General features: G+C 36.2%; 1 protein-coding gene across 2 annotated transcripts in view; it reads right to left on the minus strand.

The window, feature by feature from the left end:
* SLCO1C1 (solute carrier organic anion transporter family member 1C1) overlaps positions 1-26,070 on the minus strand; it is a 43,348-nt gene that overhangs the window by 15,232 nt on the left and 2,046 nt on the right. For both annotated transcript variants that reach the window (XM_036019273.1, XM_028532654.2), the window contains exons 2-10: positions 24,151-24,304; positions 23,010-23,151; positions 18,481-18,613; positions 15,512-15,633; positions 11,971-12,117; positions 11,269-11,367; positions 9,549-9,791; positions 8,193-8,357; positions 103-298 (exon numbers count right to left, since the gene is read on the minus strand). In XM_036019273.1, coding sequence (XP_035875166.1) covers positions 103-298; positions 8,193-8,357; positions 9,549-9,791; positions 11,269-11,367; positions 11,971-12,117; positions 15,512-15,633; positions 18,481-18,613; positions 23,010-23,151; positions 24,151-24,304 — 1,401 coding nt within the window. The remainder of the gene's footprint in view (positions 1-102; positions 299-8,192; positions 8,358-9,548; positions 9,792-11,268; positions 11,368-11,970; positions 12,118-15,511; positions 15,634-18,480; positions 18,614-23,009; positions 23,152-24,150; positions 24,305-26,070) is intronic.

Genomic DNA, 26,070 nt, shown 5'->3' on the forward strand with positions numbered 1-26,070 from the left:
ATAGTGATAATGCTTAAAAATCAGCTTATTTTGAAGTTCTATGAAAAATTAATTTGATTAAGCAAGCCAATCTCTTCAGATTTTTTTAATGAGAGAACATACCCTTGGTAGGAGACAGTTAGTCCTGCCACGTCGGAATTTTCACAGCCCAGTGCAAACAGGGAAAGGAGCAGGAGGTACCCAAGAACAGCCGATCCCAAGTAGATTTTTGCAGCTCCAAATATACTGATTCTGAATTTTTTCATGACTATCCCCCCAGAGAATATTCCAAGGGCTACTGCAGGGATGTTGATGAGCCCTGAGGAACAAGAAAAATATGTAATTTTGTGAATCTCCAAAAGAAATCTGAGTGCACTCACACAAACTTTCTAAGGGATTATACAAAACTATGACATACTATTAGACTACTTGTCTCACATGCTATAGTTTTAGACTATAACATGTGGACTATAACAAGTAGACATAGATATACTATGACTACTTGTCATTTTATGTTATAGAAATACTCGTTCATTATTATCTACTGACACATCAAGGGATTTTGATGCTTGTCTAGATTATAGTTCAGTGACAGCACAACTGAATCTCAGTTCTGACTACACAGTGTCTAGCCTAGGGTTTGTTATTAATTAACACTGAATCAATCAATCAATCATTGTGTTTCTGGTCCAATCTCAGGACTAATAGGTACAATTAAGTGACAATAGTTGACTTAATATTCTTTAAGGTTGTGCATATAAAATAATAGGCACATGATATGCAAGGATTTAAAAAAATCTTTGTTTTATTTCCTGGTACCCCCAAAAGTTGTTTTCACTGAGGACCCAACTCTTAGCCTCTTAATTCATTATCTTTCCTAACAACAACAAAGCAAGGTATCATTTGACTACTTTTGTATTTTTATTTGTTGTGATATACCAGACACTCAGCTACTCACTTGATATCTTACCTGTTATATTACTCTTCATCACAACCTTAGGAGGTGGGTTATTATTATTCTCACTGCAGAGAGCAATTTGTTAGTGGTCATGGTTAAGAAGTGGTAATGTCAGATTTGAATGCAGGAAGTCTGATGGTAAATCCTATTCTTTCAATTGCTATGCTATACTGTCTCTCCTTCATGGAGTTAGGGAGACAGCATTCCCGATCAATGGATATGCAGCCTCCTTAGTAATCAAATAAATGTGACTTAAAAATGACACAAGCAAGGGGTCTAACAAAGTGGTTGAGAACAGACTCCAGAGATCTAGCAGCCTGGATTTTGACCTCAGTTCTATAGCCTAATGGCTGGGTAACTGCAGGTTATTCTTTGAACTTGTCTAAACCTGTCTGCTCACCTTTAATATGGAGCTAATAATGGTGATTAAAGGTCATGAAAATTCTTAGCCCAGTATCTGGCACAAAGATATTATTCAGTTAGGTTATTAGCATTTTGGTCCACCAGACTCACAAAGATGAAAATATTGCTATGGGAGGTGTAGAACACCTCTGTGTTAGAAAAGACAGAGACAGGGCCTCTTTGGGGCTGGGTTGGTTGGATTTTAAACTGGGAAATAATTCTAGAGGAGAGCACTTTGGCACTCAACAATAAACCATTTCTCTGTTAATTAGAACTTATTTTTATATTTTTTATTGTTTATATTTTTATATTATCAATCACTGATGTCCACATTATCTTGAGCTTTTGAGATATTGGCAGAAACTTGTAAGAATTCTGGCCAACAAACAAGGTTCATATAAGAGCTTGGCATTTGCTGGGGTGAACAAGAGGCATGATTATGAAATTAGTGAAATTGAACAAAGAGGAGGTGCTGATTTTTGCTCCCCAGCTGAACTGAGCTTTGCGGGTTAAGTAAGCAGCAGAGATGAGTGTATACTGGGTCCCTGAAGACCTAAACATGAGCTAAGAGGGATCTGATTATTATATTTTTTAAAAAGGGAGAAGATAGAAAATGATACAACAAACTTGGTTACTCATGACCCAAGTTAAAAAATACTAATATTTTCTCTCTTTTTTTCTGATTGTTTAAATAGAGAATATGTCAAGCTGATTCCCCCTCTGTGTTAGGTTTTGTCTTCCTTCCTAAGAATTAAGTGCTGTCGTGACTGGATGTGTATCATTTAGGTCCCTGTTTTTACACACACATAGTACTTGACTTTGAATCACTTCTCACAGACTCAAGGTTGACATAAAAAGAATGCAGATTTTTATCCTCTCTCTCAATTCTATTTCCCAAAAGAGATTTGTGGAAAAAATACCTTCTGAAAACCAGGTACAGAATGAAAAACCTTCAGAAAATGTGGTTAGGTTTTTATTTTATGTTGCAAAGTGAAAGATCAAACCTGGAACATTTGGGGTCATAGCACTAAGAATACCCACTGTTTTCTAGCTCTGTGGTTCCTTTGACTTTTGCCTCCTGCTCTCTGACCTAGAAGAGCCTGAGAATCGAAATGGATTATTCTAAGGGTGTTGGTCTTTCAGTATGGATTGTTAACTCTTCTAACACCTTTTTATACCATCAACTTGATTCTCCCCTTCTAGAACATCATAATTCAATTATTAAATTTGCTACAACAGCTTAGCTACAAAAATTAAAGCTTTCTATTGTAAACACCTTTCCCCAAATAATTATCTTAGTTTTTCCTTTTCTGTGTGATGCCTTTAAGATAATTACTGTTATCACTGATAACAGTGATGGTTAATGTTGATGTGTTATATCTACTGGAAACTGTCTTATTTAATTAAAAAAATCCAAGAAATTAAGCAAAAATGATTACTAACTGTATATTATGAAGAAGAAGAAAAGGTAAGATAATTTCCATGTAACTTAATAGTGATAGAAGCAGCTTAAATGGAAAATCCAACTGTCCATTCAAACTTCTTTCGGCAGTAATTGAAATGGAAATTTTTAAAAAATCCATAAACTTGACTTAAGACTAATCCAGTGACTTAAAAAAGGAAAGTCATTGTATGACATACTCTTTAGTCCCTGAATTTGAACATTTTTGTTGTTTATTTTTCTTTAAGTTTGTTTTGCAGAATTAAAGTATTTAACATGAGGAAATGCTGTTTCTAAACTTTAGAAAGAACAGGGACAACATACAAAAGTATGTATAGCAAAATTAAATTGCCATTGCAACAGTTGGCCTTGGAATGCATCGGGAGGTTTATTTTTTCCTCAATGTCATGTCCAATGCCTTCTCTGAGAGGAGAGGGAAAACGTGCTTTCTGCCTGCCCCTCCCATATTTCATCACAGAAAGGATCATTGTCCATAAGCCAAAGAAAAAATGAAGGAGAAAAGAGAAAGAAGTAAGACAAAGGAAAAGAAGTGAAAACTAAAACAATATCTATCCAATGACAGCTATGTACAATTATGACACATTTTATATTTTTTCAACCTAATGATGTATTTATTTTCACCATTCTAAAAATAATCAAAATTAATGCTAGGGATATTGAATAAGTTACCCACTTATTCTTACTCTGTAGCATTGCACACTTACTAATGTGAAACCAAGATACACTAAAAAAATGATCTTGGCTACAATTATGTGAAATTATTAGACACTATTACTTATCTCTCACAAAAGTACTTGCATTATCTCTAGATGTGACATGACAGAAATTATGAAGAATTTAGGTGACTTGTGATAGGTAGATAGATAAAAAAAATTCTGATGATGAATTTGTTTGGATCTCAGAGTCCATCTGAGAGTGCATACAAGGCCACTGTAATCAAAACAGCCTGGTGCTGGCATAAAAACAGGCACATAGACCAATGGAACAGAACAGAGAGCCCAGAAATAAACCTGTCTCTATGGTCAATTAATATTCAACATAGAGGGCAGCAGCATAAAATGGAGTAAAAACAGCCCCTTCAACAAATGGTATTGGGAAAACTGGACAGCTACATGCAAAAAAAAAAAAAAAAAAAAAGAAAGAAAGAAAGAAAGAAAAAAGAAACTCAAGCACCAACATATACCATACACAAAAATAAATTCAAGGTGGATAAAAGATTTAAATATAAGCTGTGACACCATTAAAGTCCTAGAGGAGAACACAGGCAGGAAAATATCAGATATTTCATGCAGCAATATTTCCACTGATATGTCCCCTAGAGCAAGGGATATAAAGAAAAAAATAAACAAATGGGATCTCAACAAAATAAAAAGCTTCTGTACGGCTAAAGAAAACAGTATTAAAATAAAAAGAGAACCAACTGTATGGGAAAACATATTTGCCAATGATACCTCAGATGAGGGTTTAATATCCAAAATATATAAAGAACTCACAGGACTCCACAATAAGAAGACAGGCAACCCAATTAAAAAATGGGCAAAGGACTTGAACAGACACTTCTCCAAGGAGGACATACAGAGGATCCAGAGACACATGAAAAGATGCTCAATATCACTAGCTATCAGAGAGGTGCAAATTAAAACCACAATGAGATACCACTTCACACCAGTCAGAATGGCCATCATAAACAAAGCAACAAACAACAAGTGTTGGAGAGGTTGTGGGGAAAAGGGGACCCTAGTGCACTGTTGGTGGGATTGCAGACTGGTACAACCACTATGGAAAACAGTATGGAGTTTTCTCAGAAAACTGAAAATGGATCTGCCTTTTGACCCAGCAATTCCACTGCTAGGATTATATTCTAAGAACCCTGAAACACCAATCCAAAAGAACCTATGCACCCCAATGTTCATAGCAGCACAATTTACAATAGCCAAGTGTTGGAAGCAACCTAGGTGCCCATCAGTGAATGAATGGATCAAAAAACTATGGTACATTTACACAATGGAATTCTATGCAGCAGAAAGAAAGAAGGAGCTCCTACCCTTTGCAACAGTATGGATGCAACTGGAAAGCATTATGCTAAGTGAAATAAGCCAGGCAGTGAAAGACAAATACCATATGACCTCACCTTTAACAGGTACCTAATCAACAAAACAAACAAACAAGCAAAATATAACTAAAGACACTGAAATACAGAACAGGCTGACAGTGACCAGGGTGGGGGGAAGAGGGGAGGGAATTTCAGGGGAAAAGGGGAAGTGTTTGTAGAAGCAAGTATAAAGGACACATGGGCAAAAACAGGGGGGGAGGGTGGAAATGGGACAGAGGTAGGGAGGGCTGGGAGTGGAAGTAAAAGGCAGAAAACTGTACCTGAACAACAATTAAAATAAAATAAAATAAAATAAAATAATAAAATAAATGAACAAAATAAAAGAAATAAATAATCAGCATTCACAATTTAAAAAAGAGAATTATTAGAATCTTCTTGTCCATATTTAAAAATAATTATGCCCAGAGGGGGAATATAATTCAGAAATTCAGGGGAAATAATTTCATTCCTGGCTATATCAAAATATACATAGAATACATATGCATGATATTGGGCAGGCCACTGAACCTCTCAGAATTTCAATTATTTTAATCTGTGCTAATTCTCCTTAAAAATAATTTCATAGGCAAAGGTATTTCATTTACTACCTCTTCAATAGAGGAATTAGACTATGTATAATCTTATTTTCTATTATTAATACATGCCCTTGAAAGTTCTTTTTTTAATAATTTTATTTTAATTATTGTGCAGGTACAGTTTTCTATCTTTTACTCCCATCCCAGCCCACCTGCCCAGGCCTCCCCACCTCCCTCCCATTTCCACCTGCCCCTAGTTTTTGTCCATGTGTCCTTTATACTTGTTCCTGTAAACCCTACCCCTTTTCCCCTGAAATTCCCCTGAAATTACCTCCACTTGAGAGTTCTTTTAATTTCCTTTTATAAAATGAACTTTCAATTTGAAATAAAAAATTCACCATTTTAGTGAGAGAAAAATCATATACTCCCAAATTTTCTAAATGTTATATACATGTTTTATAATGAAAAATAAACATATGCTTAAAGATATATCACTTTACTACAGTTCATGGAGAAAAGGTGGTCTTTCATTTTGATAAATTAACCTGGATATTCTCCTTCATATTCTAAAAAAAAATTGAAATAGATTATAACCTAAATCTAAAAGTTAAAACAATTATGCTACTAGTATACATATTAGAAAAACATCTTTATGTCTTTCAGGTTTGAAAAGGATTTCTTAAAACAGGCTTAAAATAGCATTAATAACAGAGAAAAAGATTGAAAATTGGACTTAATTAAAATTAAGACGCTCACAATTAAGAAAGTAAAAAGGTGAATTACAGTCTATGAGAATATATAGCACATGTATTTAATAAAAAACCTTGTATCAAGAGAAAAGAACACTACTCCTACAAATTGATAAGAAAAAGATTGACAACTTTGTAAAAATGGGCAAATGCCTTGAACATAATTAACAAAAAAGAATGTTGAAATAATCAACAAGCCTGCAAAAAGTACTCATCATTAATCATTTACATACAGATTAAACCACAGTGAGATACCACCATACCCCATAAGGATGGTGCAATGAGGAAGACTGACAGTGCTGTTATAAGGATGTGGAGCAAACAAAACATTCTGAACATTTCTAGTGGGAGTATAAATTTGCATAACTCTTACATAAAAAATGTTTGGCAATGTTTACTGGACCTAAATACACATATTCCCAGTGACCCTGCAATTCTGCTCCAAGGTACAGCCAAGAAAATGAGCGTATACACTCACCAAATCCATGTAGAATGATTATGCAGTTACTTAGAATAGCCAAAAGCAGCAAACAATCCACATGTCCATCAACAATAAAGTGAGTAAATAAACAGTGGTATATTCATGTGATAGAGTATTACACAGCAACGAAAAGTATAACCACTGCTATGTACAACATGAATGAATCTCATAAGATTCACTTTAATTAAAATAATCTAGATATAAAGGAGTACCTAACATATTGTTCCATCTCTATAAAGGCAAAACCAGGCAAGACTGATCTGTGAGGATAGAGTTCAAAATAGTTATTAGCTTTGGGAAAGAGTCTTGAGCAGGAAGTGTCATTGAGTACCCCTTTGGGTATTAAATGGGCTACGTGCTCTGGACAATGGTTACTACAGATTCTCACACACATATATTTGTTTAGCTGAGCTATACATTTAAGGTCTATAAATTTAACTGTTGCTTATAAGTTATACCACAATAAATACAAAGGGAATTTTAAAATAAAAAAGAATGTCTCAAACTTTCATTTCTCTTCTATTCTTAGAATTGACTGGCCTGGATGGAGTATTGGAGAAAAAACACCTAAAATATTTCTTCACATCAACCAGTAAATAATAAAATTAAATTAGTTTGAACCTATTCATGTTGAAAGTAAAAGTTCCAAGGTATAGTCTGGATATTTAAAATTTAGAGGAAGAATTGCTTGAACAGAGTCTGTTTGATTAGCAGCTGCTCAGTGCTCATTATACTGGCTTGTTATAGAATAAAAAATATATGTCCTAAAATATCAGAGATAAATATGTAGAGCTAAATATATGTTAAAGAAACTATATTCTTTAAATATTTTAAGGAGAATAAGTGATTTTAAACATTGGAGTCTCCCTTCACAAAAGGGTATGTTAAAAAATAGAATATATTTTATGCCTTGAAACAGAAAAGACAAAAGTAGCTAATCCAGGTTTTCAAAGTATCCAGTTCCTTGCAAGGTGGTGTTCATGTATTTGTAGATTCTGGTTTTTCATTCTCTTTTTTTGTCCTGGGACATATTTCTCATTACTGACTGTACCACTGTGCTAGAAGCACAGCCTCCTGAAATAACCCAAACAAATGCCAGGAATCAGAAGTCTTTTGACTGAGCAAACACTAAGTTTGTTTTGTAATGATCTACTTGACCTGCGTAAATATTCCCTTTTTGTCATTCTAGAAAGTGTTCAGTAAATGCCCATAGTTATAAGAGTTTGCCTACACTTGAAAGACATATATCCTGTATTAGCAATTTTCTAATAAAATGTATGCTTGATCTGTGTGACAGTCTCAAGGTCATTCACCCATCAGTGTGAGGAAATTTTGCTAGAAAGTTGTGGACCACGGACTACCTAGATATTTCACTCTGCTAGATTATTTTTGCTCACTTTTTTACTTCATATCTAAAAAGTCATAAATTTCCTTCAGTCTAAATACTGGAACAATTTTCTCTAAAAGTACCAAGAGTTAATGAGAGGCAGCCAGCAATGCCCGCTGGAAAGCGTGAAGTGCACATGAGCGTACCGATAACAAAGTTGGCCTTGGAGGGTGACTGCCCATACTGCTGCTCGATGTACTTCGGTTTGTATGTCACCATGCCAAATAGAGAATTGAACTGAAGGGTGCTCGCACACAAATACAAGAAGTATACTGGATTTCCAAAAAGATTCTTCAATGATGGAAGAAAATCTGTGAGACAAAAATAACAGGGAATGATTAAAGACAGAGTCACACCTGGCAGAAGACAGAGCCTTAGCAGCAGGGCAAGAGCGTGGATGGCTGAACCCCATTGTTGTAGTCACCAGCCACAGTTATAGTGTGGTGCGCATGCACAATATGGATATCAAGCCATTGACACGAGTCATGGGTGAGATCTGGACAGTTCAGATCTAGACGTAGGGCACTCACTTCCACAGGCATAAAAGCTATATTATGGTTAGAGGTATGCTTGCAAGTAAGACAAAAACAGACTCCTCTAACTGATGTGCATGCAAGGCAAGAAGACTCCTAAAGAGCTGGGAAACAAGCCCTGGCTGGTGTAGCTCAGTGGATTGAGCGCGGGCTGGGAACCAAAGTGTCCCAGGTTCGATTCCCAGCCAGGGTACATGTCTAGGTTGCAGGCTATAACCCCCAGCAACCGCACATTGATGTCTCTCTCTATCTCTATCTCCCTCCCCTCTCTAAAAATAAATAAATAAAATATATTAAAAAAAAAAGAGCTGGGAATCACAGGCATTAGCATCAGTTTTCTTGTGTGTTCTTCAAACTTGGGTAATGGTCACAAGGAAAGGCATATGAACATTGTCTCCATTTAATGTATGGACTTTTGTGTAAAGAAACAAGCTTTGGCATTCTTCCTTCTTCTTACTATGCAGCCAGTTTATTTTTCTACAAATGTAAATATTACTCACTGAGGCCCTTCCCAAGACCAGCTGAGGGAAACCAATCCTTTTCATGGAGACGCATTACCACATGAAGGGAACTCACCAGAACACACTCAGTCTTCCCATCATGGGTGGGAGACAGGTACTGGCACACATTTCTTAAATGGATGAATCTCATCTGTTCTAAAGGGCCACATACCCTGAAGAGTCTTTTCCTTTCTATCTGCCCAGACTGATGTGAAACAGCAATCCCGTGGGGGCGGTTGCAAGGTCTACACTGAAGTGTGAGGGTGAAGATGTCAGCAAGAAAGGGTACCAAGACTCTGGGTCGTGTTCTTCAATCATTTTCTAGTAATAAACCTGGCTTTTAAATCTTGATTCATGCTTCTTGTATAGTTTCTCAGTGATTTGGGGAACACACAAAGGGGAGAGATACCCTATAAAGTCCAAACAGGAAATCTGAAAGTATTTCAGGATCAAAGAGAATCTGGCTCACCTCTTGCCATTTCCATCATTTTTGCTTTTTCTCTACGGGGTGTTTGGTACTCCGTGTGATCATCTATAATAAACTTGGACTTCTCAGAAGAACTGGAATCCTCTCCACTTTGGGGTCTCAGAAGACTCTTTGGTAAACACCAGAAAGGCACAGCTGCAACAAGACTTAGGACTCCTGCGATTAGGTAACCAAGCCACCAGGCACCTACCCACTGAGGGTCCTTTGGGGTGATGGTTATGTGATCTGAAAAAGAGAGAGGACGGCTAAGTAGCATGTACAGCAAAGCCAATGTGTTTAAATAAGCCTCTTTAAAAAAATTAGCTCAAGCACATTAGCTCAAGCACATTATCAAAACACCTAATAATTCATACATAACTTTTTTTATCTGAACATTATTATCTTGCTATTTGAAGGAAAAAGGGTGGAACATGATGATTTCTTCTGCTGTTCCTTAGATTAAATGCAGAGTCTAACTACTGGAAGGGAACCCATGGTTTCTAAACTCTGCCCTGGGGTTCGGCAGAGGGACCCTGGACCCATGGTGGGGCTGTGGGGGAAGCACCTTGTGAGGGGTTAGGAAGGGTCCAAACCTGCCACCAGCTGCACCATATCAGTGCCATTTCCTCTGATTCACATATTGAACACCTGTCTCAGATTTTACTCAAAGAGGGAGTTAGGTCCTGCACCCCAAGGCCCAAGCCTAGTCTGGAGCACTACAAATGCTATTTACTAAATGGTGTTTAATAGTACTTCAGAACTATTACAGATCTGTAACAAGATTTGTACATGTAAATAAAACATCAATATCTTATCATAAAAGCTTTATTTTTGACACCATATCTCATTGGACTAAAGGTAAGCACTGACAAAAAATTTTTGAACCAAACCAAGTATTTTTTTAAATATATAAGAACCTATAAAACATGTGACTATACTCCACCTCTATCATGCTCTGTGAGAACAACAAAATAAGCATGTCCCTTGACAACTATGCTCAGTTGCCACTACATTCAACTCGGTAAAATGTTTATACTAGTTTATCACTGCATCTCCACTGCTTCCCCTTCACCGCTTTTCTCTGTACCACCCGTCACACCTATACTCTCTTATCCATATCAGTCTCTAGGACTGGATTTTAAAATTCAAGGAGTCAATAAACTCAGCTATTTTGTTCACTTCGTGAAATAGCACCTGGGATAAAGTAGATATAAAATAAATTTGGGAGGTTAATAAATTAATAAATGAATCAAGTTTTTAAAATATACCTGCAGTTTATTTGATTAAAGAAGAACAACTAATGCAAGAGCTGTGCATTCTATTTTACCAGAATAATCCTTGGTTTTTCTGGCTAGTCACCAATACATTACCAATTGATGTGATTGTAATATGTTGATACACCTGAAACCAACAAGAGTCAATAAGTGGCCAGTTTTCAGTTTTAACTGTGCTGGCATGCATTTGAACTGGCTAAGCAGAAGTAAAAATAATATGTTGGAATAAAACACCATGGCTCATCCAGTGCTAATCACCACCTATTTTTCATAATCCACTTATTAATGTGCATGCTGATTCTATCAATAGTAAGTTTTCCATGGATTATTTTCATTTTATGACAGATTGCCATCCTGTTATTTTATAAAAAGTCATTTGCTATTTTTTACACCATCCCATTAAAATTTTACAATAAAATAAATGAATAAATAACAATAAGTTCCCTTACCTAGGTTTACAAAGCCAATGTCAACATACAGTTTGGCACATAATGAGCCTAACAGGAAGCCAAAGATTGGTCCTATAATTGCAACCGTTTGCACACACCCTGCACATGAAAAAATAAATAAATGAAATAAAAATAAAATTAAGAAAAATAAGGTGTCATTTCTTTGCTTTTGTAAATTAATACTGTTTTCAACAAAAATGTAAGGAGATCTGAATACTACCTGAAAATATTTCATCAACTCCTTAAGTGCATTTAATTTGTCAATTTTTCAACTTCATTGAATTAGGAAATAAGTCCTTCTCAGTTTTGGAAGAAAAATGAACCCTTTTAAGGCATTAATTACCTCTCAGTAAGAAAATAACATCAGGACTAACTTCTCTCTCTGTCTCCCTCTCTCTCTGTAACATCCAAATGCATCGGCAGTCCATGAAGCCCATGAAGATACTTACACAAAGTCTTATGCCATTGCTGTTCAATTCACAGTTACTTTCTTTTAATCTGATATTCTTTCCCTAATATAATAGGGTCCTTTATTTAAGTTTCTTATATTGTTGAGATCCCAGTATAGACTTCAGAAATGTGTAAACTGAATAAAGGAGTTGGATATGAAGTAAAAAGCCTTCCACACTTCATTTAGTTTAGAATGGAGTTGAGAAAACCGGGTACCCTGCTTCCCAAGAAGATAAATAAGGGGGGCATTACCAATATAGAAAGCTGCATTGTCTTCACTGGCAAAATCGTCAAGGTAGGTGATGCCTAGAGGCTGAATGGGTGTTTCTCCAATTCCACGAAGAAGATTCCCCAGGAAAACATAAACCCACATGGAGGAGCTGGTGTCGATTTCACATTCTTGAAAGAAAAGAAAACAAGATGATTAAAATTAGATTACCATCAAAGTTAATATTTATTCTGTATTTCTACAAGTTGTCCTAAAATTGGATTAGAATGCAGAAAGTAAAATAAGCCACAGACACAATTTGATATGCTTGAGCAAGACCGGGAAATGTTTTGTAACTTCAAGAGTTTAGGTGCTGCTGTTCCTGTTTCCTTACTTTTTATTTTCTCTCTTCTTTTTATTTCATACTTAAACAAAGTTCTTGGAACTCCTGCACTCTAATAACATTCAATACCTTCCTGTTTAGGATAAAAGGCAAAATTTTGAACAAAGACTTCTCTTGCCTTAATCTTTAAATTTTTCTATTTTTCAGCAGAAATCACTTGTAATTTTATTGCTGACTAAATTTATCTGACTAATTTTTTATCTGAAATTAAAAAAATTTTATGGCTGATACTTCAACTTTGGGTAGTATTGCCTATAATTACAATTGTTGATAGTGAATAACTGTTTTTAGGGTTCATGTTTGGAAAACAATTTGTATAAAAATTAAAAACCCTTAAGCTTTAGTGGTATAACTATTCTAACAAAAGGAAGCTTTCACAGTATTTTTAGAGTGAAATTCAATGCTAACAACTTTAAAATGCTTTCATAAAAGCCATGTCTTAATATGAATATGTGAAGTTGGATAATTACTCCCATATCATAAGTGAAATATACTTTGAAGAGTTTAGTCACTTTATTTATTTTTTATTTTTTTTAAAGATTTTATTTATTTATATTTATTTTTAGAGAGGGAAGGGAGGGAGATAGAGAGAGAGAGAGAGAGAGAGAGAAACATCAATGTGCGGTTGTTGGGGGTCATGGCCTGCAACCCAGGAATGTACCCTGGCTGGGAATCGAACCTGGGACACTTTGGTTCCCAGCCTGGGCTCAATCCACTGAGCTATGCCAGCCAGGGCAAGTTTAGTCACTTTAATAAAGAGGATAACACTGACAACCTCCAATAATCACTTCTGAATACTCCCTTCTGTCAGCCCCTGGGCTAAGTCGTTTGTAGGCAATTTTAAATAGAATTCTCCTAGTAATCCTATGATGTAGGAGTTACTTTCACCTGTTAGTAACCCTGAAAGTAATTTTTGAAGGTAAAGTATGGGTTATGAAGAACTGGGGTGAATGCCTTCATGCAGACGAATCAGTCTGCGTAACAAAAAAGACCACCGTGTAGTCCTGTTCTTCTTGTCTTGATTCCACTATTTCTCATCTTCCCCAGATTTCTATTCCACCCCCCAAAATATAATGTGAACTTCTTTTCCAAAAATAGACTCTGATGTCAGTTCTAGCCCTAACATTTATTTGTGTTATTCTAAGAAGCTTGTTGGTGGGTAATTCTCATAGGTAAGTGTAGACATGTTAGATCTGTGCTTTCCAACATTAGTAGCCATGGTCACATGTGGCCACTGAAATTTAAATTAATTAAAATTATATAAAGCTAAAAATTAATTTCCTAAGTCAATAAGTTATACTTCAAGTACCTAACAGTTACATGAGGCCAATGGCCACTGTACTGGACAGCATTTTCGCCATCACAGATGGTTCTGTTGGACACCTCTGCTCTAGAGTGCTATGGGAAAAATGGGGGTATATGTGGCATTTTTGAGAAGAGTCCTGTGTTTACCCCACTATCATCTTTATGATGAGCCTTGTGTTCATTTTGTCTAATGTCCACATATGTCTATGACTTTAAAGGAAAAAAAGGAAAAAAAAAGGATTGAGCTGTGAATCTTATACTCTGTACATACTTAACAATGTGTCTCTTTACATTAATAATATCTGCATTCCCCATCCTTAAACCCTATGTTTCTCTTTGTAACATTAAAGATTTAAATATTTCCTAATGAGTTGCACTGTCATTTATATCATGTCTCTTCCCTGATTGTCTAAAACAAAAACAAAATAAAATATCTTCAATGACTATACATTGTGTACAGATGAAAATCCAAACTCTTTAGCTCAATTCCTTGCCTTGTTATATGGGCCTGGATTAAATTTATTATCCATCATATTCTTTATGTCCAGTATGTCCTTCCCGCTTTCTCCCCTCCTTTTTCTATATATTTTTTAATCCTCTGGCCCTTCTCTTCATACAAACAGCCAGAGCTCCAGTGTTCACTGAGCAGGAAAAAGCATCTCAAAAGAAAGCATTAATGAGGATATTTGTTAGAGGAGTGAAAAGGTTATATGATATAGATAAAAGATTTGGATGGCCAACACATAGGTATATAAAAGAAGGACTTCCACACTTTATAGAAATTGATCCCAGGCTAGCAATAGGGAGTGAGTTGGGGGGTGGGAGGAGGAGTTGAGCGTATTGATGCTGAAGAGCTATAGAGAGATGGGATTTGAGCTGCTGCCCATGCATCATCCCAGAGATGTGGCAAACACCTGTAGGCAAGGTTTTGGACTCCATGAACTAGGAGAACCTATGCCAGGACAAGCAAGCCAAGTCCAGGGAGGTGGCAAGGCCCCAAACATGAAATGGTTGCACAGTGTAGCTAGGCATCTCTGTCTTCAGTTCCTCACAGGGTTTCCAATGTCTGCAGTAACACAGAAGAGATGATTCCCACATCCCTGAGGGTGGCTCATACATTATATTCTTGTGTAATGTGCATCGGCCACACGAAACTCTATCTTTCTAACAAAACTCCCTGACTTCTATGTTGTGTGGAAAGTAGAATTATATCCATGTCTCCAAAAGAGTCACTTCTGCATCAGAGAGGGCTGCTGTGCTAAAAGAACAAAACATGGACATAAGATGACCCCAAGACAACAGGTATGACCAAATACTGTGGCCAGAAGGATTAGATATCTAAGATGACATAGCAGCAATAACGCCAAAAATCCCTCTCCCGTGACTCCCCCCTTTACTATTGTGTAAGCTCTTTAGAATGTAAGCAGTCCCTGGGAAAAGGGTGAAGGAAGGGAGAAATTGAGATTAAGTTTTTCCCATTGTGATGAAAAGAGGCTAAAGACAGAAATGAAAATGAGTTCTCTGAAAAAATATATTTCTTTCATATCTGAGCAATCGACTGAGATATGTTCATGCTAAGCTAGTTTTATCATGATTTCTTGGCCTGCATTTTCAAACCACTGGAAGCTTTCCTCAGCCACCAGCAATTAATGCTACTTGTCCCATATTATTTGATTGTCTATATATATTCTTAGGATCTCATCATATACTGCTTCATATTCTAGGAATTTTTATGGCACTACAACATCTCAATTTAAGTAGTAAAAATTTTGACAGCAAAAAATTATATATAGATATTTTATCCATACTAAAGCACATATAATATCTATTTTAAAAAAGCTTGCTTAGTCATTAAAGTAAAAACAAAATCATCTTACCATTATTTATTTTAGGTTGTGCTTTTTCCATAACTGAGGTTGGTAATTGACTGTTAGTCTCCAGGAAACATGGCGAGATGCTACGAGTGGAATTGGAGAGAGAATACCTTTCATATCTGTACCTGTGTAAAAAGAACATTTTCTTTATACGATGGATGCATTTAACATCATCCTAAAAAATATTACATGTGTAATATTGATCCATGACTCATTAGGTTACTTGTTTGGGTTCTCAGCTGTCCCTGAAACTGTATCACCATACCAAACCAGCGTTTCATAGCAGAGTTTGCTAAAGACAACCAGAAAATCTGATTCACAGGCATAATATTATATTTGAATCAATTGTCCAGTGCAGTGAAAGAAAATAAAGGTAAGACTTATTCATAGAAGCTCATTTTAATATAAAATAATGACTACAAGTCACATACTCTCTTGGAGAAAAAATATCCAACACTTGGTAAAATCACGATTATCTCTGAGTCAGAGGAAGAGCAGTGATTTAGCAACCATGGTCATTGGCACTGCATTTATTACAGTAGTAAGTTTAGTGGAGCAACCATAGTGCTAAATCTAGAGAACTGATGATGATACAAGGGCCTTTTGAGCCATTTGTCCAGATGGTATACTTCTTCTCAGTTTGTTAATCTGGCTCTAAGTTATTTCTAATTGTACCCTTTGTTCTGTTAATGAGGTTACAGTGGCAGCTGGGTTAAAGAGCCAATGCTGAATGATAGGGCTGTGATAATTCACTCTGGAGTTCCCAAGCACCATGCTGCCTCTCAAACGATCCTTCAGGAACCAATTTCTATGCTCCAATTGCACCCTACGGAGGAGAGACAGCTGATAAAAGGACATCGCAACATCATCTGGATCCTCTTTTTGTTCAGGCAGTATGTGACTAAAGACTGGTAATCATGGTGATGTAATTGAAATATTAATAGTAAACCTATCCTATGTGGTAAGGGGAAGATGTATAGAGTTATAAAAATATTCAGGTTAAAAAATGGCTTAATTTATATCAGTTTTGCAAAACCTACAATTCAGAAGGTCCACGAACCTCATGGAAAAGGTCACATTTGTGTATGTATGTGAGTATTTAAGGGAAGAGGTTCATAGCTTTTGTCACTTTTATCAAAGATTTCTTCACCAAAATATGTGGAGAATCACTTAATGAGGAAATCTGTTTTTCAATTCTTACCTACACAGAACATTTAGCATTAAAATTATGTTGAATGTAATTTTCTTTATGTAATAATTCTAGTTGGGGGGTGGTAAATGCAGACAACTGTACTTGAACAACAATAAAATAATTTAAAAAATAATTCCAGAGATACCAGGAACTGTTACAAAGCCTCAGGGCCCTTAAAATGAGTGTCAATAGTGATTATGCAGTATTTTGAAAATTGTTAATTATTTGAGCTTTCTCAATTCAATCTATCAAAAAAGCTACTCTTGCAGGCATAATAATTATTTGTTGTTTGAATGAATGGAATTTTATGTAAATGCCACTTTGGTAACTAATTGCCACAGATGACACTTCAGGAGAACCAAATATCCTCTTCAAATTTCAATTTTCTTACTTTTAAAATGGGGGCCATCGATGTGGTCTGTGCCTGATTAAGCTTGATGAAAGAAGGAGAAAAAGAAATGATGGAAAGGGGACCCGTGGTATAAATGCTTTCAAATCAGAGATCAAGCAGGGGTTAGGTGGATTGGAGACTCATTTTCTCAGCCTTTTCCTTTGCCCCTACTTTCCCCATTGGTTCACATAACACCTTTATAGAACTTCCGTGATGCAAGTAAACTTCTGCCCTGTGGAAAGGAGGCCAGGGATGTGTCCAAAGACCAGGCAGAAGTCCTGAAGCCTCAGGTCCCTCTCCAAGTAAAAGTGAGGGAAAGGGAAACCATCTAAATAGGTAGGAAGGATCCCACACAGAAGACTCTGTGCACTACTTTTACAGGCTGGTCACAGATGGCAAAATCTGACTGTTTTCATAAGAGACTCCTAGGTCACTTATATATAATCCAAGGAAGAGCTTGGACCAGATCATTTCTAAGTGTCTCCAGCTCTAAAATGTCACAATGCAATGATATACAGTGGGCAGTAATCAAAGTATTAGTTGATGAATAGCTTTAAAAATTATTCATTTGTTCTGACATGTCTTGGGAGTCACTTTTGTCAGTCAGCAATGGGTAACCCCAGAGAAGGGAGGCACCGTGGATGTGCATAAGGAAGTCAGAACACATGACACCCAGGCCTGAGAAAGTCACCAGACTGTTTAAATCATGGTGCCTAGCTTTAAAGTAAAAAAAGCATAAACTATGTTCTCCTTCCCCACAGATTATTGTAAGGGTGAAATGACATCATAAAGGTGAAAACCTTTGGAACTACTAAAGCTGTGTGCAGGTACTAACAAATGTACTAACAAAAGTCCCAAAAGTAGATTTCAGGGTTAAAGGATATAAATACCCCACTGTTATGGAGGAATTTCTATGAGATAATATTTATAAATTGAATACTTATTTGAGTTGATAATATACCCTCATGTCAATGTCCTGCCAATCCAGTGTACCATGATCCAGCGTGTTATCTGCAGCATTCATTCATTACCCAGCTGACACTGTTTGATATTTATCATGTAATACATTAATTTCTTTTTGCTTACATATTTTGCCTCCACAGCTAAATGAAAGCATTTGAATAAGGCATATAAGTGAAAAGTTTCCTTTAATTTTGTTGACGTCAATACATAGTAGTAAAAGAGTTTTTTTACACATTCTTAAATCAGAAATGAAACTGCAAGTGGTCTGAAATTTCACCCAAGGAAGACATAATAAAAATAAGATGTAAATTATCATGGTTTAAACCATGGGCTATTTTTTAAATTTAAATAATTTATTGTAACCACAAAAAGGGAGAAATGCAGTGGCGGGTGTGAGCCAGAGCGGGACGCTGGGATTAGACTTACTGTTCCATGAAGAGCTGAGGCAACGCGATGAGCAGCGTCCCGACGCCCATGACCAGGCAGCCTGCGCCGATGATTTTCGGCCTGTGCAGTCTGGCTCCAAAGTAGCTAACGAATGTTATAACTAAAAGATTCCCTTTGAGGGAAATAACAAAATGTTCATAAGTTAGAGAACTCAGAAAGTCATCAGAATAACTAAATGAATTTAACTGAATGTCTGTAACTGGTCTAGCCAGATTTTGTTTTGACTAACCCGTCTCCCACCATCATTCCTATCTTTTGACTTTCTTTCAAGTGGAGCTGACTGCTGAAATTGCCTTCAGACTCATTACTCCAATCATGTCACCCCTTTGTCAGAACCCTTTAAGGACCAGCCCTTCCACCTCATTTGCACACACCCTAATTATTTGTCCTTCTAAAGTGTTTTATCTGTAATCAAATGGTAGAAGGCATCCTTTAGCTGTTGTTTTACGTTTTCTTTGCTGATTTTGAAACAAACTTTATTAGTTTCTTCATTAAACTTTATTACCATTTCTTCACTTATTAAAGTTTTCTAATAAAACTTTTATTAGTTTCCCATTTGCCCTTGAAACATACATTATATTTTCTTGCTTTAGCTGATATTCTCTCTCTAAAAAAAGAGAAACAACTGTACCTGACTTTAAATGAAGTCAAATGATAAAATTCATACTAATACACAAATGATACTTTACAATTTGCTTATATACTTTTTTACAAAAAGACTCAAAATTGAAATAAAAACTGCTATACATAAGCAGATTTAGGAACACATCAATTATATAGCCTCATATAATTTTTGTTATATACTTATTATAAACATTTTATGATCTATAAAATCTCCACACAATATATCCACCTATCTCTTTTTAAAAAAAAATACTTAAGGGATGTTTTTTAAAGGTGGGAATTAGGCCTTTCTAAAATGTCTGTAAAGGTGCATGCGATGACGGTGTTAACTGACTGGACATGCTTTGGGGGAGATGCTCTCATGTCTTCTTGTGCACCAAGTGACCGGAAGGAAGTGGTGAGGGAAACAGAAACATTTAAAGTGCAGAATCTTAGTAGCTCCCAACAGTTTCTGATTCCATGGGTCTGAGGGCAGGCCAAGAAATCTGCAGGTTTAATACTAGCTCAAATGTGTTGGTGGGGATGGCTCCTGGAACAGACTTTGACGAACACTCTTTACGGTTTCAGATATCAGAGGGCTATAAAGTTGAAACCACTTTCATTTGGAACATGTAGTTTTTAAGATCTGGAACATTAGACGGAGCAAGAACTTAGCAATGCTGGGGCAATTGATTGTGATGGCTGATGGGTAGCCGTGCATTCAAGTCCTTCTCGATGTTTCCAATTTTCTAGCAAGAGTGTTTCCTTACATCTGTAAGCAATCATTTAATTTACTACTGTTTATTCACATTGCCAGCTTTAGTCAAATGTAAAAAGAGCAGTAATTTTAATAACCTTGAGAACAATAGTGACAGTGAGAAAAGTGGATTGCACGGTGGCTTCAGGCTTTATAGCTCTAGAAATACATAGCCTCCATTTAACTTTCAAATTGAAAGAAGTTGAGTATAAGATTTCTCATTCAACAGTTAAGCATTTAGTAGAAGACATTTTGTATTGCACATATTGATAATTACATCTATGTTTGTGTTAAAGTGTCACAATAAATAAAACAAAAATGACTGCTGTTGGGAATGCAAAATCGTATAGCCATTTTGAAAGACAGTTTGGTGGTTTCTTAAAAAAGTAAACATTTTTTAATCCTCACCCAAGAATATGTTTCTTATTGATTTTAGAGAGAGAGGAAGGGAAAGAGAGAGAGACATTCATTGGCTGCCTCCTGAATATATCCCAACCAGGGATCAAACCCACAACTGAGGTATGTGCCCTGACCGGAATTGAACCTGCAACCTTTTGGTGTGTGGGACAGTGCTCCAACAAACTGAGCTACCCAGCCAGGGAAAAGCTAAGCATATTTTACCATATGTTCCAGCAACCACTCTCCTTGGTATTCTTCTAAAGGAGGTGAACATTTATGTCTATACAAAAACCTGCACATGTATATTTACAGTTTTCACTCATAACTGCCAGAACTTGGAAGGAACTAAAATGTCCTTTAATAGATGGATGGACAAATAAACTGTGATTCATCCAGAAAAGAGACTGTTGCCTTAGCACTAAAAAGAGATGAGTTATCCATGAAAAGACATGGAGGAACCTTGAATGCATATCACTAAGTGAAATAAGCCAATTGGAAAAGGCTTCATACTATATGATTCTGACTACATGGGATTCTGGGAAAGGCAACACTATGGAGACCATAAAAAGATCTGTGTTTTCCAGAGTGAGGGGCAGGGAACAGGTGACTGGGCAGAGCAGAGGGATTTTTGAAGCGATGGTACACAGTGTGGCACTGACATAGTGGGTGTACGTTGTACATTTGTTCAGTCCTACAGAATGTACAACACCAAGGGTGAATGAACCTCGGATAAACCATGCACTCTGGATGATAACAGTGAGTCCTTGTGGGTTTGTCAGTTGTAAAAATGTCCCAGTCCAGTGAGAGATATGTGCAATGGAAGAGGGCATGTGTGTGTGAAGGCAGGGTGTGTACAGAAAATATCGGCACCTTTGATCCATTTTTCTGTGAACTTAAAACTGTTCTAAAATATGAAGTGTATTACATACTAAAATGCAAAAGAGCAAAACTCTTATCTATGGGAAAGAAAATATATGGAAAATATTTGAAACAAGGAGTTAATAGCTGGAAATGTGAGCAGGTCATAATATAGAAAAATTTTATTTTCTTGGCAGTTCTCTGTGGTTGTTGGAGAACAAATCCTGTGTTCTGAAAAAATACTTGAAATGAAATTGAGTATGTAGCATGTATTAAATGATAATGCCAAATGATGTGAAAGGATAAATGAAATTGTTCTGCAAAAAAAGAAGAATTGACAGATAGAAACAGAGGGTTGAAATAGGTCCAGAGTCCTAGAAGGAAGGAATGTGGAGAGAGGAAAGAAGAGAATATTAAAATTTGGTGAAAAAATGTACCTTCCTGGAGAACTGTGAAAAGAAAATAACTAGAGCAAACTTGTAATGTTTCAGATAAAATTTTGTAATGGAAGTAAGGAAACTTGAAATTATTTTATTGTATCTAATCCAATAAATAATTTCTATCCTTAGAATGGTCTAGAAGAATTAATCTGTCAAGTTGTTCTGGGACCTGAAAATCTAAAAAATAGTTTAGACCTGATTCTTTTTTTTAAAAGATTTTATTTATTTACTTTTAAAGAGAGGAAAAGAGGGGAAGAGAGGGAGGAAAAACATCAATGTGTAAGAGATATGTGTGTCTGTTTCCTCTTATTCACCCCCAACTTGGCCCGCAACCCAGGCATATGTCCTGACTGGGAATCGAACCAGTGACTTGTTCTCAGGCTGCCACTTAATCCACTGACATGCACTAGCCAGGGCAGATTCTTTTAAGTTTCTTCAGTTTAAAATATTTTTATTCTATAATCTAAAGTGAGCATAAAGTATCATTGATATTTAGCTTTCTATGTGTTTAGTCCTCCTGTCTGAGTTTGATTTATTCTTCTGAGTAGCACCAGTTACCTCTTCGTATTTGTTTTTTCATGATGCAGTGTGTCACCCTTACCCTGAGCCTCCAGGGCCCTTCATTCAGTGCAGGGTCATAGGTAGGGCAGGCATCAAGGAGTAAATCAACTACCTAAGGAGTTTACACAAAGCAAAGATATGACCAGATATTTTTGAACATCTTTGCTACACAAACTTTGCCCATTGGCTAACAGCATCAGTATCATCTGGGGAAAGTTACTGAGTGAAGCAGAAGCTGTAGCCATCAGAGATTTTTACTACAGCATATACGTGAGTCCCATATTGGCAGTAGTGACCACAGAGCCAGTATTCTACATTAACAAAGAATTAAAGCCTCTTATTAATCAATTCAGGAAGCTAACTGGGATCACACCCTTTCAAGTCCTTCCAAAATTCTGAATAAACTCAACTGGTCTTTTCAAATTCTAAAAGAGTGTCTATAGTTAATGGCTAGCCAAAGACACCTGAGTGAAGGATTTTCATTATCTGCTTTGCTCTACTGTTCTTGTCAACGGAATTCTTCTCTTTTCTTCCTTAGGTACTGGGTAGAAACCCCCACTAATGGTTCAACTTCTTGTATAATTATAATAATTTTTCATACAGCCCATTTGGATTCTTCTAAATATTGAATCACAGAGCTTCCAGGATCTAAGACTCTTCTGTAAAGACACTGCTCATATACTTTAAACTCGAAATACTAATAGCATCTCACCCTCTCCTCCAGGGAAGTCTCTCACTCTAGGAACTCTGAAATGTATGACCCGTAGAGGAGCGAACACCGGAAATACAATGTGGTTGCTCAGAGAGAACAGCTTGCAGTGAGGATGTTCTTCAGCCATGCCTAGAAGACCTTGTACTTGAAAGGGAAGTCAGGCATCTGTAATACCTACCAATTTCAAAGCTTCCATCGATAACTCCCACCAGTGAAGAAGGGATTTCAAACCTTCTCTCTATCTGGGTGATGGTGCTCTTCAGATAGCCTTCTGCCAGCGCCTTGGCAAAGTAAACAAAAGACAAGGCACCCAAGAACAGCTGGAAAATATGACAGGTCACACTTAGTCTGACTCCAGCCTAACAGCAACTGGGAACTTACTAAACAAACAACAAAACAAAAAATTCAACAGAGAAAAATGTAACAAGCTTGTTGTGATTGAAAATTTTATTCAAGCATTTCAGCCTCAAGTGCATGTATATTTCTAAAATTTCTCTTGGAAGTTACAGCATTTTTACTCTGAATGTATGTTGAACTCCTTTTTTCTTCTTCCTTCCTCCTTCCCTCAAAGGACATTAAAAGGAGTGTTGACTTTGAAAGAAGATTCTTTGTATGGTGAAGCAAAGAGAGGGAAGAGCCATTCATATGTAAGAAAATAAAACAAACACCATAACCAACACGTGAGAAATTTAGCACCCACGGCTGTGTGTTTCACATTGGCAGTACATGCAACCTTTTGATATCTGGCTTATGTATTTTGCTAGACCCGGGTGTATGATAGGGTAACCATAGTGTGGGTCAGCATTAATATGGAAAAAGACGTATATTTGTTGACTGAATGTTTGGTACCAAGAAATAACAGGAACTTGGAGTGACAAAGAGCACCATTGAACTCCCTCCATCCCTTCCTGTGTATCAAGAAGTCAAATATTTCATTTTTAAATGGAAATGATGTAATGCTTTATAGATTAAATGTTATAACTATGCACAGTATAATATCTGGTATCTGTTACATGGTAGATGTTTAATAAATATTAGGTTCTCCTTTCTCTCTGCTTTTTGTTTAAAAGGGAATTCAAATGAGCAAGGAAAGGAATTTAAGCTACACGGTCAGGCGGAGTTTGCTTTCACTGACTGGCAAAGTGCAGTTTCAATAAATTGCATTGAGATCACTTTTTAAGAAAGAAAAAAAATTGCTTTTAGTTATATTGTATAGAAAAGCATCTGGACAGAGAACCAAGACTACCAACTCCTCTTAATTCTTTATTATTCTTCAGTTAACTACTTACAGTTTTTTTTAGCATTTAATTGTTTGTTACCTTTAGTTCACCACAGCATGGCGGTTTCTCCTCTGAGGGGGAATATTCTGTTTTAAAGGAAGGCCTCTCAACAGGTTGCACTGAATTTTTGCAGAATAACTGGATATTTTCTTTGGATGAAGTGTCCATTATGAAAATGTTCCTTGACTCAGATCTGTCAAAGTTGATTTTAAGTAAAAAACAAAAACATTGCATTCAAATTCACACAGTTTATTAAATAATATTTTTATTTCATAGTAGATCATAATTCTGTAGACAAAATTTGACATGAAGGTCCCTTATTGTACCACAGTAAGTTGGCAAAGTTACTCAATTAAAATTGACCAGGATGTTTGATGAACTAAGCCTGCTATCAGGACTTGGTTGCCAGCATTCCCTCCAGTTTAAGCCTCATTATGGCAAAGAACAAATTTAAATGTTGCCTTAGGAATAAATAATGAGGTAGAATTTTGCTAACTTTGTGGTCTTGCCAGTTTCAAGGAGAAGCAAGCAGGAAAGGAGGAAGAGGAATTCAACCATTTGAGTATTGCTTCATTAGAATTAAGTCTTTAAAGCCTTTAAATCTATGTTATTAGCAGAATGGATAGAAAAGCCCATTGTGGAGCCATAGAGCACACTGTGATTCTGTAAGTTTGCAACATCCAAAGGCTTAAAATATGGCAGAAAGAAAGAAAGAAAGAAAGAAAGAAAGAAAGAAAGAAAGAAAGAAAGAAAGAAAGAAAGAAAGAAAGAAAGAAAGAAAAGAAAGAAAAGAAGGGAAGAAAGAAAGAAAATGAACCAATTTGTGTATTGTTTTAGTTTGGCCAATGAGGAAGCAGCAAAATTTATATCTGAGACTTAGATTTAACTCAAGCACAAATAGTCTCTGGCCTTCTTCCTTAAGTAAGAAAGACGGCCTCCCTTTCTATGTTTAGCTTCCCACCCTCCCCGTCCTTACCTAGTCCTGGACATGTTCACATACTCTGACCCTGTTTTGTGCCTGTTCACATCTTTAGGATTCTACATGGCTCAGGGACTGCCCACAAAAGTAATGTAAGTGAAAGAATTAAAAAGTAAAATAACTTCTGTGCCCTGGCTGGGGTGGCTCAGTTGGATGGAGCATTGCCCCATAGCAAAAGGTTGTGAGTTCGATTCCCTGGTCAGGGCACATGCCTAGGTTGTGAGTTCACTCCCTGGTCTGGGTGCATAAAATTCTCAGTCCGAATGCATATGGGAGGAAACCAGTTGATGCTTCTCTTTTGCATCAGTGTTTTTCTCTCTCCCCTCCGCTTTTCATTGCAAGTAATAAAATTCATCATTCCTGAATTTAAAAAGACAAACTCTAAGAAACTAAGAACACTGAGATTCTTCTCTACAATTATCTGATACCAACAGCCAGCTTCATATATTCATTGCATCACTGAAACTACTTTTCCAGAACAATAACTTGTAGGAACAATGAACCAGGGTTTAGGAAACATTGCGTTATATGATGTTAAACAGGTTTCTTTAGTAAAAAACTACTGAGTACCTTTAATTAAATACCCAGAAAAACCCATTACTTGATTTTAAAAAATCAGAATAACTAAATGTCCAACAATTATGGAATACTCATGCAATAAAATCTTTTAAAACCCTGAGAAATTAGTATAAATAAGTAAATATAGTTACATAGAACAATTTTCATCAGAGTTGTTTTTAAAAATACATGCTCCTGAACAGTATAAATAACATTCTATTTTATAAAAGAAGCACCCATATATATTCATATATGTATATGTATAGAAACAAAACTTTAAAAAGTTTATTAAGAAAATGTTAACATTATTTCTTATAGGTGATATTGCAGATAAGTTTTTTAAATGTTCTGTGTGTTACTTTCTAAGCTTTCTTTATCAAATATCAATTTCTTATATAAAAATATTTTAAAGTAATAAAGAT

This window comes from Phyllostomus discolor, chromosome 2, assembly GCF_004126475.2.
Source record: "Phyllostomus discolor isolate MPI-MPIP mPhyDis1 chromosome 2, mPhyDis1.pri.v3, whole genome shotgun sequence".
Lineage (NCBI taxonomy): Eukaryota > Metazoa > Chordata > Mammalia > Chiroptera > Phyllostomidae > Phyllostomus > Phyllostomus discolor.